This window comes from Anser cygnoides, chromosome 16 (genome assembly GCF_040182565.1).
Source record: "Anser cygnoides isolate HZ-2024a breed goose chromosome 16, Taihu_goose_T2T_genome, whole genome shotgun sequence".
Taxonomy (NCBI): domain Eukaryota; kingdom Metazoa; phylum Chordata; class Aves; order Anseriformes; family Anatidae; genus Anser; species Anser cygnoides.
In genome coordinates this window covers 5,044,108-5,063,975 of record NC_089888.1, presented here as the reverse complement: position 1 = coordinate 5,063,975, position 19,868 = coordinate 5,044,108, and the positions used below count along the sequence as shown (strand labels likewise).

At 40.3% G+C, this 19,868-nt stretch overlaps 1 protein-coding gene across 4 annotated transcripts; it reads left to right on the top strand.

Annotated features, from left to right (window-relative positions):
* Window positions 1-1,072: 1,072 nt before the first annotated feature.
* On the top strand, window positions 1,073-18,649 carry EDN3 (endothelin 3). 4 transcript variants are annotated; one of them, XM_066978339.1, is made up of 5 exons: window positions 1,073-1,468; window positions 1,810-2,050; window positions 15,117-15,281; window positions 16,194-16,298; window positions 17,169-18,649. In XM_066978339.1, the coding sequence occupies exons 1-4, from the start codon at window positions 1,417-1,419 to the stop codon at window positions 16,264-16,266; spliced, it is 531 nt and encodes a 176-aa protein (XP_066834440.1). In that variant the 5' UTR covers window positions 1,073-1,416; the 3' UTR covers window positions 16,267-16,298; window positions 17,169-18,649. The 4 variants fall into 4 exon arrangements, with proteins under 4 accessions (XP_066834440.1, XP_066834439.1, XP_066834438.1 ...); XM_066978338.1 differs by having other exon boundaries at window positions 16,194-16,309; XM_066978337.1 differs by having other exon boundaries at window positions 1,074-1,468; window positions 17,193-18,649.
* The last annotated feature ends 1,219 nt before the right edge of the window (window positions 18,650-19,868 follow it).

Sequence of the window (19,868 nt, the reverse complement as noted above, 5' to 3'; positions counted from 1 at the left end):
CAGAGAACCATGGTCTCGGGAAAACTTGAGAAAAAGTAACTTTCTAGCTGCTAACATCTTTAATGAGCATCATGCTTTTGTTCTTAGCTGTGAATATGGTAGACCAAAGCTCTCCCGCAAAACTTGCAAACTTTAGAAACTGACAAAAGGCAGGGTTTGACAAACCGACAGAATGTGACATCTCGATGGGGTTTTTGTAAGTGTTGTTACTCAACAGTCCACAGCTGAAGCTGGAGCTGGGGGCAGGGCCGGAGAAAGAATGCGACACGGTGGAGAGCAGCCTTACGCCTTCAGATAAATAACCTGAGGGATCCTGCAACTTGTTTTCTACTCGTGAAACAGATTTTAGGGAATAGACTGAATTGGCATGATACATACAAATAATTTTGATTGCAACTCTTTCTGGTAGTACTGAAACACACTTAAACGAAACATCCTGTTTTGATTTAAAATATCCACAATTAAATTTACTAACCTTTCTTTATATGCTATCTGCAACATATGTTCCCTATAACAGCTTATAATACACTAACTACCGTAAGAAAAGATATAGCAGACTACCTTAACCCTTAAACCCTTGCCTATTATCACTTAGTGGCTTATGTTATGATAACAAACGGGGCCACACGCAGTAATGTTCTAAGCACAAGTGCCTGCTTTGCATGCCGTACGAACCCCCTTTTACTTTAAGTTTACTTTAAGCTCTTTACGTTCGGTAGGTTTGTCCGGCAAAGAGGTGCTCTTAATTAAGGGGAAAACGAAAAGTAGCAGCGAACCGATGACTTAATTTTCACCCGGGAAATCAGTGATAAAGTCCCGGAGGAAAAGCCCCAAACACCGCTTCCTAAACCCGTAGCCCAGGTCCGAGCCTCAACCTCTTGTTTCTATCACAGGGGCCACCCTCCGTCCCCAAGGGGAGCGCAGAGGGCGAGAGGAGCGGGCACCGTCCGAGGGCGATGGAGCGCGGGCGGCAGAACAAAGGGGGGCGGCGGGAGGATGCTGCGCGCTGCCGGCCCCTCACCTGCACCGGGCCGGGGGCGGGGAGCGCCCGCCCCGGGGGAGGCAGGCAGGGAGGGAGGGAAGGAGGGAGGCAGGGAAGGAGGCTGCCCGCTGCGGGGAGGCGGCTGCAGCTGGGAAACAGCAGCTCCGGTTTCTGCTCGCATTTGGGGGTGGGGTGGGAGGTGTGTGTGAGAAACGCCAAGTGATGGATCTTCCCTGCTCCTGACGCCGCTCTCTCCCCGTCGGGACTCAGCGGGCGCTGGAGGAAAGGAGCCGCGAGGGAGCAGCGCCGCTCGCAGCCCCGTGGGGAGCCGGCTGCGGGGAGCGGCGGCTGCCTCCGGCCCCCAGCGACTCCTCCCGGAGCGGCCCCTGCGCTTCACCTTTGCCTGCAGTTAACAAGCGTGCAATTTGGGGTTAATGGAGCTGGGGTTACTGTTCCTCTTTGGACTTACAATTACATCGACTGCAGGTAACCGGACTTTCTTTCTTTCTTTGCCGTTTCCACTCACGCACACAAAGAAGGGCTGCTGCTTTTGCCCTTCGTTTCCCCAAAGGCTGTAAGCAACACCGCGGGTAGCTCCTAGGCATCACTGGCCGTCGGTGGGTTAAACCCCCCAAAACCTCTCCCGGGCCGCCCCCAAGCCCCGGTGCTGGCATCCCGCGCAGACATAACGGTGCCTCTGGCCGCCCGAAACTTCTCGGGCTCCCATCCCCAAGGGGGCTGCAAGCCGGGGGGGGGGGGGGGGGGGGGGGCGCGGGGCGCCGCAGGGGGGTCTCAGAGCGCTGCTCTTTCCCCTTCCCTTTTTGCAGGGTCCTCGCTGCCCCGGCCTCGCTCCGTGCCGGCCGGCGGCGAGCCGCGCTCGGCGGCGCTGGGCCGGGAGGAGCGGGAGGGCGGCGAGGCGGCGGCGGCGGCGCCGGGCGGCGGCGGCCGGGCCAGGGCTGACGGCGGGACGCTGCGGCGGCGAGCCCGGCGCTGCACTTGCTACACCTACAAGGACAAGGAGTGCGTCTACTACTGCCACCTCGACATCATCTGGATCAACACCCCCGAGTGAGTGAGGGGCGAGGGATGGAGGGGAGGAGGGACGCGAAATGGCGGGCCGGGCTGCGAGGGGCCGTCCCGCGCGGGTCGCCGGGAGGTGAGGAGAGGGGGCTGCGGGAGGTGAGGTGAGGGGCTGCGGGGGGCTCCGAGGGGCTTCGGGGAGGCAAGGGGGGGCTGCGGGACCCGCCCGCCCGCGGCCACCCTCGGGGCAGCTCCACGGGAAGGCGGGGCCGGGGTCGGGGGGCGAGGGGCGGCCGAACTGCAGCACCCCGCCACCTGCCCGGCCTCGTCTGGGGGGGGGAAGAGGAGGAGGAGGAGGAGGAGGTAGGCCGGGGAGCGGGCTGCAGGCAGTGTCCCGGTGGAGGCAGCCCGGGGTGGACTGCGTGTGCAGCCCGAGTGCAATTAGTCATGGGGGGGAAATGGAGTTATTTTGTAGGAGAAACCTGTTTCTAATAAACCGCTCTTTAGGAAGGGATGAATAGTGTATGTGTAATTGTACTGGCTTTGATAAAAATTCATGTGGGAGAGTGCTTTGACATTAAAATAATATTTTTTTTAAAACCTCAATATACCAGCGTTAGGATGTTACAGAAGAGTGTCTTTTACAACTACGCTCTATGGGAATGGTAAACACAAGCTTTTCTTTTAACACATAATAAAAACACTTCTTGAAATCATAATATTTGCCATGAAGTGGAAATTGTGAGTTTCATGCAGGTCAGAGGGGGTGAAGCACATATGCAGAAAAGCAGGATCCATTACAAACAATATCTAATTAAAAGAACTCATCCAGGAAGAGTGACACTTTGCCTACATCCTAAAGGTTACAGTCCTCCTCCTAGCCCATTGTATATATCCTGTCTCTTAGAGTGACTAAACAATTCTCAAGGATTTGTAAAGATTTTCATAGGCTAAAAGGTATCAGTCCTGTAGGAACCACAGCAATCAGTTCATTAAAAAATAATCGGGAGATTGGATGAGTCTAAAACCAGACTCCATTCGATGAACTTGAACAGTTAGAGACCTTGGGACGGTACAACTGTGAGCTTCCACATGGCACCACCAAGTATGCCGGTTTGCGAACGTTTCTCTTAGCCATGAATCAATTTGAATCAATTGCAAACCTTTTCATCAGATTAAAATAACAAATGGAATAGAAAAAGATAGAGAGTAGCAGTAGAAAAGGTTAAATTAAACAGGGTTTATAGCACTTAATTTGTAAATTCGCATGTGTATCCCAGCTAGAGGCCATGCCTGATGACAAGTTTTTTTGAAATTCTACCAGCCTGAAAGTACAATGTATCAACAGAAGTCATTAAAATGTTTTTTCTTCACTTCTTTGTTGTTGTTTTCATTTTCATTCCATTAGGAAAAATATTTTGGATGCAGTCCTGTAACATGTGTGTGGTAATCCACTGATGTGCAGATTTTCTTCTAAAAAGTAGAGAATGGAGAAATATATATAAGATTTCCATTATACATATAGCATTATAAATGAAGTATTCATAATTCAAATAGCTGGGGCTATGATTCTCAACTTTCTTAACTAAAGTCGATTGTACACAAAACAACAGCAAATCTCTGAGGTACACAAACTCTACTGCCACTGTCCAGTGCACAGGTCTTGCCTGTGATCACTCAACTTGTCTAAAAGTTTGGTTTCTATCATAGTTGATTTTTATGCCATTTGACCGGACATTTCTATGCAAGCTACAGAATGTATAGATTTGAGGATTAAGTATTCACATAGAATGATAAATTCTATACAGGGCTGCCTTGCTCCGTTAGCTGGTTCCTGAGCCTTGCCTGCTCTGAGCAATGAAAGGAAAGGCTCTGTTTACACGTTAGGTAGATGTACAAATCTCCCTCTAAGCTGAAAGAGCACAGCCTTGATTTTCAAAGATTCTAGGATTGCAGAAGAATGCTTCTAAATACAAGGGCAGAGGTAGTCACTGAATTAAGTATGTATGGAGATATTCCACATTTTTGACCATGTTCAGTGCAACAGGAATAGGATTAGGATTTCATGTCACATGTATGAATGAAAAGGTGCTAATTCTGGCCTGGTGTTCTACCTGGAACAGTGTCTCAGTAAGACAAAATATTTCTGGATGTGAGTGAGAGGAATCAGTCCTGCCTGTGCACTTTAATATCCCAAGGAAGTCATACAACTTCTTCTAAATGGATGTAACCCTTGGATCTGTACAGACTGCATGGCTGTTTATAAATAGGGCTTTCATGTTGCTGTATACGTGTTGTTGAAAGTTTTTATATTGATTAGTAAAAAGTATTGTTCAAACATAACTTTGAGGACAATACACGCAACAGAAAGCCAGAAAGATTATGTTGAAAAATAGAGAGGTTTTCAGAGAATCGTAGAATCGTTTAATGTTGGAAAAGACCTCCAAGATCATCAAGTCCAACCATCAACCCAAACAAGTTTAATGGTGTTTTGTATCTATTGCTGGTACCTATACTCACAAAGTTGTATCTTCATCTAGATGGGTCTCTCTTGCTTACGATACTATTATTAAGTCATGAGCAAGTTAGTAAACTTTTGGAGCGTGTTTCTTAAATAGAACAGAACATCTTGAGTTGGAAGAGACAAGGATCAAGTCCAACCCCTGGCTCCACACAGGACTACCTAAAAATGAAACCATATGTCTGAGAGCATTGTCCAAATGCTTCTTGAACTCCAGCAGGCTCGCTGCTGTGACCACTTTCCTGCGAGCCTGTTCCAGTGCTCGACCCTGACATCTGTTGACTCCGATCTTTTTCCTGCTTATTTGCTTCTCATTCCTTTTTCAGTTTTACTTCCTACACCAAGCACTACAATTGATTTTTTACTATTTTTTCTTTCTATTTTCTCTTGATTTGTATCCTTCACTTTATCCTTTTCTATTCCTGTCACAAATTCCTCGTTATTTTCTGTTACCAGGTTACTCTTTTCTCCATACTTCACAGACAAACTTCACTTCCTCCTCTGGTTTCTTCCCTCTACTCTTTCCAACAGAAGATGCTGTTAAGCATTGTTGTAATATATTCAAAGCAAATATTGGTCATGATCTCCCCTTTTCCTTCCCTGGAGAAGTGGTTAAAGTTTCAATGACAACAGTGTTGGAGGCAGTGGCCTTGTCAATACAGGGCCTATTTCTATCCTTGCTGAGAAACCACTTGGATCAGCAGGGTGACAATTCTGGAAGAGCACACAATTGCAGAGTATCCAACCTCTGACTTTGCAGCTATTTCCAATTAAATGAGATATGATGTGTACACATTTGAGTATTCATAGAATCATAGAATCATAGAATATCCTGAGTTGGAAGGGACCCTTAAGGATCATCAAGTCCAACTCTTGATACCGCACAGGTCTACCCAAAAGTTCAGACCATGTGACTAAGTGCACAGTCCAATCTCTTCTTAAATTCAGACAGGCTCGGTGCAGTGACCACTTCCCTGGGGAGCCTGTTCCAGTGTGCAACCACCCTCTCTGTGAAGAACCTCTTCCTGATGTCCAGCCTAAACTTCCCCTGCCTCAGCTTAACCCCGTTCCCGCGGGTCCTGTCACTGGTGTTAATGGAGAAAAGGTCTCCTGCCTCTCGACACCCCCTTACGAGGAAGTTGTAGACTGTGATGAGGTCTCCCCTCAGCCTCCTCTTCTCCAGGCTGAACAGGCCCAGTGACCTCAGCCGTTCCTCGTACGTCTTCCCCTCCAGTATTACTTTATACTTATCTATGAACCACTGGGGTTAGTCCAGATCACTGAGCCCACCAGTATTATTTTCACCTAGTGTGAGTCCCTTATGCTGGGAGCATGGAGAGCCCTAAGTGGGAAAGACATAGTCCTAATGGAAGTCAGGTGAGATAGAACAGAATAATGCAATTACGTGATGCAGACAACAGTTTCATAACAAAGACAATTAAAAGCTGGTAAATTTTTCTCAGTGATAAAACTGGTTACTCAGAATTAGTTTGCAATGCATTTTTTGTCAAGTTATTAATTATGCATATCTTGATCTGTATCTTGATCTATAGATACAGACGCATTTTGAGGGTGAAAGAATGGCTTGTCTTTTAAACAGTACCCACTGATGTAATACAGCTACAGCTTAATGCTCAATTCTGTATGTTAAAGAAAAAAACGTGGGGAAGACCTTTTAGATCTGTACCTCTTTACAGGAGTCCTATATTTCAATATGAACTGAGCTTGTGCATCCAATGGCAAAATGCGCTTCAGTTAATGACATTACTGTTGCTGCATTAACTACTGCAGATGCTCAGAATGATTAGTAAAAGATTAAAAGATGAAAACTATAGGAAAGTAATACTATAACTGTGACACAGTATCAGATACCAAAGTGGTCTTTAATTCTGAAATAAAAGAATATGTGGCAATAATACAGAGACTTTCAAAGGGGAATCAGTGTAGATACATAATCGTAAAAGCACTTCCTCACTCAGATTAAGCAACAAAATTAATTTATTGAAGTGTCTAAATCAACGCAAAAGTTTTTTCTCTAGGTGACGTCTTATTTCAGTATTAATTATTAAACTCAAAAGATGGGTAACTGAATGAAATTCTATGACCACGTTATAAAGGGCAGTTTAGGTGATGATCTAACAGTTCTGTCTGCCAATTACATCAATTTCTGAATCAGTACGATTGGATAGACAAAGCGAAAGGGAGAATTTGTTCTATTATCTTTGTGTTTGCAGCTCTGATCCTCTGACATATTCTATTTCCTCTGTGGTTACACATGTTGTATCTGTTTCCTCTGGGGAAGGACAAGGGCATGCACTAACTTGTAGTCTGTTGCTTTGCTCTGTGGGATATAGTGGTAGAGGCTATGGTGAGTGTTTCACGAGTATGTGTTAACATTGGGATGCTATAAGGATGCGATGTTTTGTCATTATTCCTGAATGGACATCAAAATTCAGCATATGAGCAGCACTAGGTCAACAACTCTAGATGGTTCACCTGTAGAAATCTGTTTTTCTGATCTAATATGACCACCTGTAAAGGTGAGAAAGGCCTTTCTTTTCCTTTCTTTTCCAAAAGTACTGACAAATGTGTTTGTTGTGGATTCAGGACTTTTCAGAAGCTAGAAGCAACAGTGGCTGATTCCACTTACGATCAGCTGTCTAACAGCCATAAGCTAATGATCTTTGCTCGCTGCTGGCTTAGGTCACTATCATAAGGCCATCCTGGAATGGAACAAGAAGACTCCAGGACAATCAATTGGATACTCCTCTAACAGGATGCCCTGCTGACTCACTTTTCCATTTTCTTCATAACATCTTTTTGTTAGCTGCATCTCATCAGTAATTGAATTTCGTTGAAAGGAAGCCTGCATAATATTATTTAAAGTGCTTTTCATCCTTATGGTTATTAAGTGTTATAATAAAGTCTTACATTTTCCCTATTTTTTTGAGAACTATCTCCATCATTAGTTAAATGTAGACACTGTCCTGTACATTACTAGAAATAAAAGAACACAGTTAAAGATTTCTCACTCACCAAAACAATTAAGCACGTGCTTATGATCTTAATAGATGAGACTAAAAATACGTGCTAGCCAAAGGCATGATGATAAAACAGTGGCTGCAAGCTAGGCACATTCAAATAAAGAAGTTGATCTCTCTGTTTAACAGTGCGCATTGTTAACCATCAGAACTAAGTGCCAAAAGAAGTGATGAAATGATGAATCTTACGTTGAATTGATTTTATCTTTCTGGATGAAGCTTGCCCTGCCCTGTTGCAGACTATCAAGATTAGACTATGCATGTACATCTCAGGTCTTAAGGTAGCCTGAATAATGAAAGATAAAAAGAAAAATTTTAACAAGCTAGTAACAATTAAAATAACTAAAACTATGGAATCTATGGTCATACTGGTAAAAAATAAATAAATCAGGCATAAAGAAGATAAAAGGAATTGATGTAAATGAGGAATATTAACAAAACGAGTAATATTGTTATTTTTTTTAAGTTACAAATATTTGTGAAAAATTAAATGAGATTGTAAACTTCTCCTACCCTAAAGGAGGATTTTTGATATTAAAATGCTACACAAGTCTTCACATCAAAAGTGGACTATTTCAAATAGGTTTACTGAACATAGTAATAGGCTTCTACTGTTATGGTTTTATTTTACCATAGACAAACCAGTGTGATTATTAAACCTTTTATACAAACATGGTTATTCCTGCATATTTAAATCATGTACTGACTTCACACCTTGGTTTAATACAGTTTAATTGCATGGATTCATGGGTAGACAAGCCTTTTGATGTATTCATTCTTTGCCATTATTACAAATAAAACCCCAAGGGTTTCAGAAAAAAATTCTTGTACAGTTCCAGCTTTGCACACTGACTTCACATCTTGGTTGATTGCCTATATGCATAGTCCTAGCTTTTATGCATATTCCCAGGTAGACAAGACAGTTTGCTTGTCATTTGTCGTTATCAAAATGCATGCATTTTACTAGTGGGAGCAGTGCAATTAGAATTTCACAATTAGAATCCTGAAATCAGTGAGATAAGTATCAAACTTAAGAAAAAATATCTTCAGAATAGTTCAATAATGGCATATAACTACACAATCTTTTACTTAAAATAAGATTCTTCTAGGCTGAGATATAAAATAGCTTGCTTTTTGTGTGCCTATTCTGTTTTAAAAAACAGGTCAGTATACTCTTGAATGAACAGATCCAGTGTTTCCATTTTACAATACCTTTAACATTCCAGGTTTTAAAAAAAAAAAAGGTGTGGCTTTGTTTTTTAGTGAATGCCTTCTTTTGACAGTTTCATATTGAAAGGAAATTCCCATTCCAGTAACTGCCTCAAATTCCCCCTCTCTCCTGCTTGGTGTGCTGCTCATTTCTCCCGACTGCTCCTAGACCGTCTCATTCTTTTCAGGTTTCCTCATCCTGCATTGTTCCGCCTGATCCCTGGGTACCTTAAATCTTTGTCTGACACATGCACAGCTTGCATGCCCTCCGCAGTCTAAATGTAGACTATATCCTGTCTTCCTGAAAACCTTATTTACAGTGCTGACAGTATTGATAGCTTAACAGCAGTATCCTCAGAAAGACCTGAAATCTCTCGGCTCTGCAGCCTAGGCTCCCGTGTCACTGCAGGAGCTGGCCCTGAAGAAAACAGGGTCAGGGATGAGACACGCTAACAGCTAATGCCTTGAAATTTCACTACAGCTGCTCATGTTGGCCTAATTCTAAGACTAAACAAAGAGTAAACAGTCTCCATGGCCGTCAAACCACAGGCACTTTCATCAGTCTTAAAGTTTAACCTTTGTTCATTTTCCCCCAGGTTTGTTTTATTTGTTTTTAAACCAGCAGTGGGTTTTGAACTGTACACACTGCAGGAACACGCACCGGAGAGTGTGTTCTGTGTGTGCACTGGTATGGTGGCTTCAGAAACTAACAATGGGTACTCTGAATTTTGCTTTAAGAAAGCTACCATTTGCCACCTAATTTTATCTGATTCCTTTCCTTCTTATTTTCCAGCTGTTCTTGCCCTTTGGGATTTCCCTCAGTCTGTTTCCTTTAGAAACAGCCCCCTTGTTAATAAGATTTCCTGCCAGGCAGAGGAAGAAAAAGGAATAATGGGAACTTGGGCCCCACAGACAGAAAATATTGCACCAGATACATATTTTTAATCATATCACTTGCCACAAAACTGGGAGCAGATTAGAACAGGTATGAGATACTGAAGGATACGGGCAGTGCTGTTTAGAGAGAGGTATTTTTGTGAAGCAATAGCTTGGTTCAGCAGGTTAGCCTCTCCGGGTGTTTGGAGAATGAAATGAAAAAGAAAAAAATACGCCCCCATGGTTCGTTGATTTCACTAGCCTCAAGAAACATACCCCAGGTTTTACTCAACTCAGACTTTTTTTCTGATCGTATTTGATACAGAAAACATGTAGCATCCTTTTGACAGTTATAAGATAAGGGTTTTATTGATAAAATAAACACTAAGGAAAAAAAAAAAACCACATATTTTGATTTTGCTGTGCAGAGTTTTGCTCAAGCCTGTGTCACTGCTGTAATCCTCCTGGGATGGTGTGCTATGGAAGATGCCCAGCAATAATCTGCCTTATTGCAGCCTTCAGATTCTCTCACAGTACTTGGGTAGTGTGAAATCTCACTGGGAGGTATATCAAAGAACCCATCTGATGAGTGAGATGGGATGGTGAAGTAGGTATGTGCAATGTCTGGCTTATTGCCTAAGTTAGCTATAACTAATGAACTAATTTGGAGTCCTCACAAATTAACAAGTATTAATTAAAGAATAGGATTGAAAAAACATATAAACAAACAAAAAACAAGAGTGAAGGTAAAACCAAATCCAGCAAGATCTTGGAACTACGTCTTTTATGGATAACAGTTGCCTGTTTAGATAAAGAGGAGCACTGACTACAACTAAATGGAGGATGTGGGAAATAAAGGTGTGGCTATAGAGCTTAAAAACTCGTTTCTCTCATCTGAAAATAATTTTAACTGCAAAAAGCTACTCAGAAAGAGTACAATTTCTATGAACGGAGCACGTGGTTATAATGACAGAAGACCAAGAAGTCAGGGACTTCTCTGAAGAGCATTCCCATGGTGTTTTACTTCTTAAATGATGATGAAGAGGAGGCAGTGATAATATGGGAGGAACTCCTATTGTGAACTACTCACAGTTTAAAAAACCTGATGATGCCTGTTGCAGACAGTTGGATTGAACTTTCAGAACGGCCAGCGATACCATCATCTGCAGATTCACACAGTATTACTGCAGTAGCTTTACGTGGAATTGTACACAGAAATATCTGTGATTTCCCCCAGTGCCTTTCATTTTGGAGACATTTTGGTGTGCTTGGAGGATATTAATTTTTGCTCCCTTTCCATATTCTTTGTTCTCAGTGGTCCTTGCAGGGAACTCGTACATTTTAAGATTGTCTGAGAACACTGGAGACTGCTGGGAGCCTTTCTGGCCTGGATACCTGCCAGAAAATATATTGCTGAATATTGAAATCGCAGCATCTGAGATGAATGCTGCAACCCCCTCATACCTTTGTTTTGGCTGAAACTCTCAAGTGCCCTGAAGGTATCTGCTGTGTTTAAGTGGCTGGGAAAGTAGAAAATAATAGCAGCTCATAGGTCAATTATAACATAGCATGAGAAACTCAGCCACATGTTATAAGAATTAAAATAGACCAATTGGATTTGGCTGCCTGAATTCTGAACATTCACTCTAGTATAAATGAGGGACAGCTGGACATGGGCAAATTGTACACTTCCCAATTAGACTTAAAGGCAAGAGTTACTCAATGGGCAGTTTTTTCTGTGGGAAATTTGCACTGGTATCACTGATTTAGAATGGCTGTTTCACTATTACTCAGTACTTGTCTTTTTCAACAAACAATTGCTTATCTCTGTTAATTTACTGACAAAAACTTGCTTCAAGAGACAGCTGACTTTTAGGTCAGCTTTTTATGTTGTATTTGGCAGATACAAGTACAGAAATACAGAAATGCTCTGGGTTATTTAAGGATCTGAATATCTGACTTGCATAGCTATACTTTTGCCTTTTAAAATTCTAGGAGAAGCATTGGCCAGCCTAAAGATTGCTGCCTGTTCCTTCCATTGCAGAAATCAAAAACACGTTTCAAGTGACAAGAGCATGCTGTGCTTTGATTAGCTTTGTGCAGCTCTATGTTACACATGGGATTATCTTTGGATAACAGATCTGTTGCACTGACTGCCCATAATTTTATTACATGAAATAATTCCAGGCACTGGAGGGTTAGGTTAGCAGCTTCTTTTCCACATACAGCCTTATAATGAGGGAAGTAAAGAACAAAATAGCTTATACTGAAGAAGAAGCTATTTCTTTAAACTCACACCTTCTTTAATTTAGAAATTGGTTAAAAGCTGACTAAAGAAGAGAGATGCCTCACCTGAAATGGGAAGCAAAGCAAATGCTTGGTGACAATTAAATGTTGACAAAAATTCCCACCTAGCAAGTAGAAATTGTAATTCTGTGTCTGTCATTTTGAACCTGAGCACTGCAGCACCATAAAATTTGCTGCACAAGCAGCCATTTATTAATCACATGTAACAATCTCAGCATGCTGCTAGGCAAATGCTTCTGATACTTGTTCAACTGAATCTCTCTGGCATCTCACTTCTGAAGTACTGGGAAAGAGGCATGAACTAACTTGAAATACTAACATTTTCAGCTGCTGGAATGATAACCATGCACACACGAACATTTGCTTAAATGTTGTGATTTATGAGTTGCATCAGAGTAACTGATAGGCACGAAAACAGTGACTATATTTTTTAGCTCTTTCTGAATACTGCTGGAAAGATTCTGAGTTGCTATTGAAGTTTATCTGTTTTGGTTCAGAATTTTTGGCTTAGAAATAAAAAGACAGGCATATTGGAGAACTATTAAATTTCCATCTCTGATTGGCAAATCTGCACATCAGCTTACGTAAAAATGTTTGCTTGGGTATTCTAGTTAAAATTCTTACACTTGAAAATGTCATTGCTTTTGCATTTATTTCTGGACCATTGAGAATGAAGTGCTCTTGAATACATTTTCCAAGCTATGAAGCACACCCTTATAAGCCTCAGGCTTACAAGTTTCATAGAACTTAAGGCACTTCATTAGAAAGATCAGAAGCAGTATCTAAAATATCAGTTTCCTCTTCTGCTTCTGGCTGTGATTCATGCTTCTAATCACTTGGAATTACACTACATTGTCCACTTCTGCCAGTTTGCTGGAATTTACTGGCTCTTAGGAGATACATCAGACTGGGAAAGGGCCCATTCCTAACTCACCATAGTTCTCATACTGATGCATTAACATAAAATTGAAGTTGATTATGATTGCACTTAGCCCATTAATTTGCGAACTGCAGCAACTAAGGAATAAAGCACGTGCCCTTTTGCCTCTCCAGCTGTGAAGGCAAAACCTCTGACACAGGCCAACCTGTAGCTCAGTCCCACAGAGATTCTCATTTAGAGATTCAGAATAAGAAAAAATAGTATCATATGTTGGGAAAGTGAACTTTTTAAGGGGAACCACTTTAAATAATGAAAATAAAATACTACAGTATTTGATGTCTTGTTAATATGATGTGGGATGACATCTGGAAAAGCTGTAAAAACCTTCCTTATCCCTTTACAACACATCCACCATGAAATAGGGGTTTCACAGTTGGTTAGACCAAGCAAAATTCCTGTTTTCATTTCAGCCTAAATCTAAGAAAGAAGTTGAATAACAGAATTGTCCCAGACTGTTTCCATAGAGGGTTCACTACCCTTAAAAAGACAGGAACTTCCTTCCTCCCATTCCTATCTCTAAATACCAGCCATTACTTCATAAAAAACATGAATGTATCTAAAAATATGACTACAACAACTAGTTATGACAGAAGTTACCTATATTAGCCATTTATCATTCATTATTCTCCAGTAGATGACAGTACAGAATTATTAATACTCTTCAATTATAAAATAGGACTTGCCCTTACCCCTAAAGACAACAGATAGCTTCTCAAATGGCTGTTCGAAAAGAGGGGGCAAAATTAAGTCCTAAATTTGTGTATTCTTGGCCTTTCCTAGTGTTGAGGCATAGCCGTAGAACGAAGGAAGTGGTGAAAATATACAACACTTTCTGCACAGATGTCAAGAAGATCAGCACCTGCTGGAGAGTGTCTCATGGCCTGTAACAAACAGAAATACTGCTTGTGATTTTGTCTCTTTCTGTGATTTTATGATAAATCTACCTATGATAGGTGTGCTCTGGTTCAGGCTGTGAAAGATGAGACACATGGTTACAAGCTGGTACGTTACTAGCAGTGCAGAGGTTTGAATAACTGATTTGCATGAACTGTACTGATGTTACATCAAAAATTATTGCAGAGATTACAAAAATAATGTTTCTAAACATTTCAGCCCACCATGAGCGTGGGAAAATTTGCAGCTTTCCAATTAATAGCCTAATGATGTTTTTATGAAAGCAAATGAAACAAGTCCAAGTACACGAAGTTAGTGGTTCCAGAAAGATTATTCAGGCTTTGTTCTGCAACCCTTCTGTAATCCTTCTATAACCACTCTTACTTCCTCTCCCCCGCATTTCTTTTTTTTCTCCCCCTTTCACCTCCACTCCTCTTTCTCACTTTTGAACCCTTTGGTTTTTTAGCATTTGTGCGTTGCTTAGCCCAGCCCTTGAGTACACTGGAACACTTGTGGGTCTCCAGAAGTTCCACGTGGTGTAAACCTGAGTTGAGATTCTTTGACAACTTGTAGTAGGAGAACAATTTATGATGTACATCAAAACTATCCATGCATTTTTGGGACACTAGCAAGCAGCGATGAAGCATTCCCTTTTCTGATACTATTGCCTATAACCCATAAATAAAGTATGCCAAACTTCAGGGAAATAAAGAGAATTACCTCTATCTATCGCCATGCTGCTGTAAAGAATATGTAGGCACCAATGCTTTTCTGTGAGAGATCACATGAGAAGGATTATCTAGCTGTTCTCACATTTGTGACTCAATGGGTCATGTTCCTAAACGTGATGCAGTAAACCAGTGATGCTGATGGTTTTCTCCATTTCTCAATGATAAAAATAATGGCAAATCAGAAGATGATGACAAAAACATGTCACTTATCTGGTGGAAATTGCCACAGCCCCTATTTCAGTTTCTACCAGCTACGGCACTGGACATGACATTTGTGGGGAGTAACCAACACAGCGAAACGCTAAAATAAGCAATTATCTGGGGATGTATTTGTACTGGGTGCTATGTAATCATTTTTTTTTTTTGTACATAGTCAATGTAGCTGCCAACTAATTCTGACATTTGAGCTGTTTTTTTTGTTTGTTTGTTTGTTTTGTTTTTAAGCTACTTTATGACTTCATAGAAGCCTAAGTTGATTGAGTTTGGTATAAGTTGATTGGTTTGGTATAGGTCTGTTTTCTAAAAGAGAAAAAAAAAACAGAACATCATCTTAATTAGCTCCTAAAATATACAATATTTGTGATTCTCACAACAGGAGGACTGTACCATATGGGCTGTCTAACTACAGAGGCAATTTTAGAGGCAAAAGATCTACAGGCCAGAATCAAAGTAATTTCCAGTCTTCTTTTCGGTGTTCTTGTTTGGATGCTCATGACAAGCAGTGTACGCAGTTTTGCAGGAGAATGCAAGACAGAAGAAGGTGAGCATCTTTTCTTAATAATGCAGGCTGAGTACATGATTTGACTATTTCATGGAAGTAAACTATTCATGGAAGTAAATTGTTCATTGCACGTATCAAATGAAACTGATCAAGAGATGTATTGATTTCAAATCCAATTCTCTTATCTAGTTGTGTAGGTTAACCCTGGCCAGAAGCCAAGCACCCACACATCCACTCACTCATTTCACCCTCAAGTAGGGTAGGGGAATGAATGTAAGAGCAAAAGTGAGAAAACTCACGCATCATGATACAGACAGCTCAACAGGTGAAGGAAAGAGGGAAAAAAAATAAACAACCACACACACCAAAAAACAATAACCAATGCAATGCGTATCACTCACCATCTCCCGAATACAGACCGATGCCCAGCCAGTCACTAGGAAAAGCCAACGCCGCCCCCCCTCCCCACCTTCTTCCAGTTATACCCAGAGTTTTATCATTAAGGATAATATTAGATGTTATGAAATATTCCTTTGGCCAGTTCAGGTCACCTGTCCGAGTTTTGTCCCATTGATGCCAGGCGAGCACTGGTCAGGAATACCAAAACAGCGGTGCACTATCAACACTGTTTTTTTTTAATCACAAATCCAACACACAGCACCATCTGGGCTGCTATAAAGAATTAACTCCATCCCAGCCAGACTCAGTGTATGAGTGCTTTGGATTTTTGTTGATGTGTATTTCTTTTTATGATGTGGTATTTTTGAAATAGCAACAGTTAGGATAACAAGCAGAACAATTCAGGCCATGCTTAATAGCGCATTATTTTAGAATGGAAACATGCAAAGCTTTTCTATTCTAAACAAAGGTATGACGTTGTCACTTTATGAATAGCTCAGTAAGGATAATTGATAGAACACAGTGAGAAATTGAGCAAATCTCTCTTCCCAGAAATCACGGATCAATGAAAATAACAGAGGAGACAGCCCAAAGCAGGGAAGAGGAGAATGCTTTCATTCAGTAGCACAGAGAGCTTGGAGGATCCTGAACAGTCAGGTATGGCTCAGGTGTGTATCTTGTTGAGTAGAAATACTATTTTTCCATAAATTTGCTTTGTATTTTCATAAGACTAAATTATTCTAAATGAATATTTTCCCTTCCTGCTAAATAGGGCAGAATTTGGCTTGTGAAGTTTTGTTTTTATTTTTATTTTTAAATAACCTTTATTATATATAGAATTACTATAGCTTTTCTCATGCTGATCTAGCTCTTTCAGAAACTGGATTCTCTGGCTATAAGCCAACATATTTTGAAAACAGCCCTACTTCCCTGCCCCCCCCCCTTCAAGAGCTGTTCCAAGAGCTGTTCCTGTCTGTCCTCTTTTTACTCAATTACTTCTGCAACAACTTTGGCTACATGTGACAGTGCACTACTGGAGTAAAACTTAAGTTGTCAAGATACAGAAACAAAACAAACTTTGTGGAAAAATATTTGGAGGGGAAAATAAATCTACTATAAGTGTCAGATATAAAGAGGTTACTGTGACCTTGTAGCCAGTTTCAAAAAAGTTCCAGTTCCAAATCAACCTTTAATACTACTGCTACGTAAGAAATGCAAAGTGATGTCAGTATAAGCAAATACTTGTAGTTCTGGGTGAAATGAAGCAGCCATTAGGACTACAAGACTTTTAAAAATAAGTCAAAATCACCTCATTACCTCAAAATTTTAGCTGTGGAGGGAAGGATCCAACTTCTTTTGTTGTTTTGGTTTTTTGTTTTGCTATCATTATGTAATCAGAGCTAATTAGGCATCTGGGTAGCATTTACTCTGTGTGTATACTATATCAAGTAGGTGTGTTTATATAATCGAGGAGATGAACCATAGTTCTACCACGTCAGAGAGAGCTAGCTCTGACTAATCAAGCAGGTTTTTGTTTGTTTGTTTGTTTAGCTTTAACGTTCATTTGCTGAAGCTGAGAAGCAAGAACTTAAGCTACAGCTCTCCCCTGAGATGGACAACATTGATGCTTCAGTCTGATGCCCGTGGAGAATTCAGCAGCATGCTACACTTCCATTCCCTCAATGCCATTCTGAGGGCACGTGAACCCACATGAAGAAGCTTTCTCCCATGCTCCCCTCGTGAGAGTCTCAGTAAAGGATAATTATCACATAACCTGGCAGGGAATATATATATATCAATATTGAACACAAATTCAAAGACTGATTGAAACTTCAGCAACACAATTTCAGGAAACATTTTTCTACCTGATTTTTCAAAGTAAAATAGAAACATACTGTTTCACTTATGCTTGCTATGTGTCTGAAGAACCCATCCAGTTTTACGTGGGCAATTTTAACTGGACAACATGATGAGTTAGAGAGATTGCCTATACATGAGTTCTCAATAAGAATAAACAGATTCAAAATGTTTCTCTTGTTAATGTATGCAAGCCTGAATCATCATATTGTAACCTTGTGGCAGATGTTTAAATAATATCTATGCAGAATAAATATGAACTGCTAATATAAACATTACTGTAAACTATAGCAAGTTAAGAGTATACATTGAGTATTCAATAGGTTACTGAATTTATGCACAAATTATTCCTGCACAAAGTTCCATTCAAAAACATTTACAGTGCTTATTTAGAGATGCACTGTAGTTGCAGAACTCCAATTGCAAAAGAACTCCAATTGCAAATTGCAGAACGCCAAATTGCAGAACTCCAATAATTCATCCCAAATAATTTCCTAGAGATGAAAGGGTAGGACTATGGAACTTTAAAAGAAACTTCACACAAAGTACTCAATCGTATGCTATTCAAAGCCCCTAACGTACGTTATCATCCATAATACATACATTCATCCTTTCTAGTCCTTTAAATCGCATTTTTATCTCTTCAATGAAATGTCATCACTGAACAACTTGGAAACTTGACGATGAGATTATATCCACCTGTGGATATTTTTCAATGGAAAATATATCTTCAGAAATTATGGACTTTTTTTTGATAGAAAGATGCAAGAGTAAGCTTGAAAAAGAGTAACTTTTGCACATCCTGTTCAATAATATAATTTAAAAAGAGAGAGAGGAAATCCCTTACTTGTAACATTATAGATCTTTTTTTGGTTTGACTGAACTTCAGGCAGACTTTCCCCAGGGTGCATAGGTTAAACTGTAACTAGATGACGTTAAATTATATTTTATTGGAAGATGGAAACTAAAAGAAAAACTGCAAAATGAAAAGAACAGTAAAAATGGTTATATGGACTTAGAACAGGGATGACAGACTTCGAAACAAGAAAGGGAGGTCTTTTTGCCAAAATATATATGATATATTATATATATATGGATATATTTCATAAATAAATTATTATAGTTATAAAAGTAAATATATCTTTCAGTTACTGCATTTGTATCAGTGTCTTATTTGCTGTACAAATGATTTTGTACATTCATAGAAAATAGACTATTTATTATATGGAAAAACCTCACATATAATTTTCCCATAATTTTTTAAAGGGACTGTATAGCTCTCCCCTCCCCTCTGCCCCAAATAACCAGGCTTTGCTATGAAGAATGCTTAATGCTCATTTATAACCACTAACAGGATCTTTTTTTTCTTTCCCTGAATGCATACACCTAGGTCATACAAAAACTTGCCTTCTTTAAAACAGATTGATAGCTCAAAGTCTGAGAACTGAATATGTACCCCTAGCAGTTCATGTAAAAATCAATCCGTCCTGAACACAGCAAAAGAAAGAACATGAGAAATAACTGTTGCATCAAACCAGGAAGGGACAAAATTCAAAGTTTACTGCAGATATATCCAAATTAATCTATAAAATGCAGCATATAGCCAAACAATGTATGTGATGGGTTCTGGACTGTAACTGCAGTTATTCTGTCTGAGAATAGTTTACGACCACGATACTATTACCTACTTTTCATATGTTTACGGAAAATTTCACCAATAGCATCCCTCATGTCTCAGGGTGTCAGTCTATTTTTAATGGTATGCATGTTGGACTAATTTGAATTTAAGTTCTCTAAAAATTTCACATAAAAATAATATACAACTGATGAATGTTTTAAGTAAGAAAATTTTTAAAATGTGATAAATCAAAATGATTATTTGCAGAAGCTAGAAATAAATCTTTTCACATGGAACATTAGCATAGCTAGGTGTACTACAGAACTATTCTTCCGGGATATTTTTTTGAGGACACTACTGTATAGTTTTGTAACAACAAATTAGTTCCAGTTCTTACTCTATTCCATGTACAACTGTTTCTATGCAACTTTTCTAATTTTGTCAGCATGGTGTAGCTCTCCTTCTAATTTCCATTAATAAAAGTGCAATTTTCAGTTGTTAATAGGAATAAGAGCAATAAATGATCAGAGGTCTAGAAAACACTCTAGAAGGGAGGCTTTGAAGAATTTCTTTTGCAAGAAAAACTAAAAAAAAATAAAAAAAGGAGAGGGGGGATGTGAACACAGCATCAAATGCACAGGTCTGTGGCAGAGAAGAAAGCAGCATATTGTTCCTACGTTCCTCTAGCAGAAACAGCAAGTGTGGGGCTTACGTTACAGCAAAGCCCATCCAAGTTAAACACGGCAGTAAGA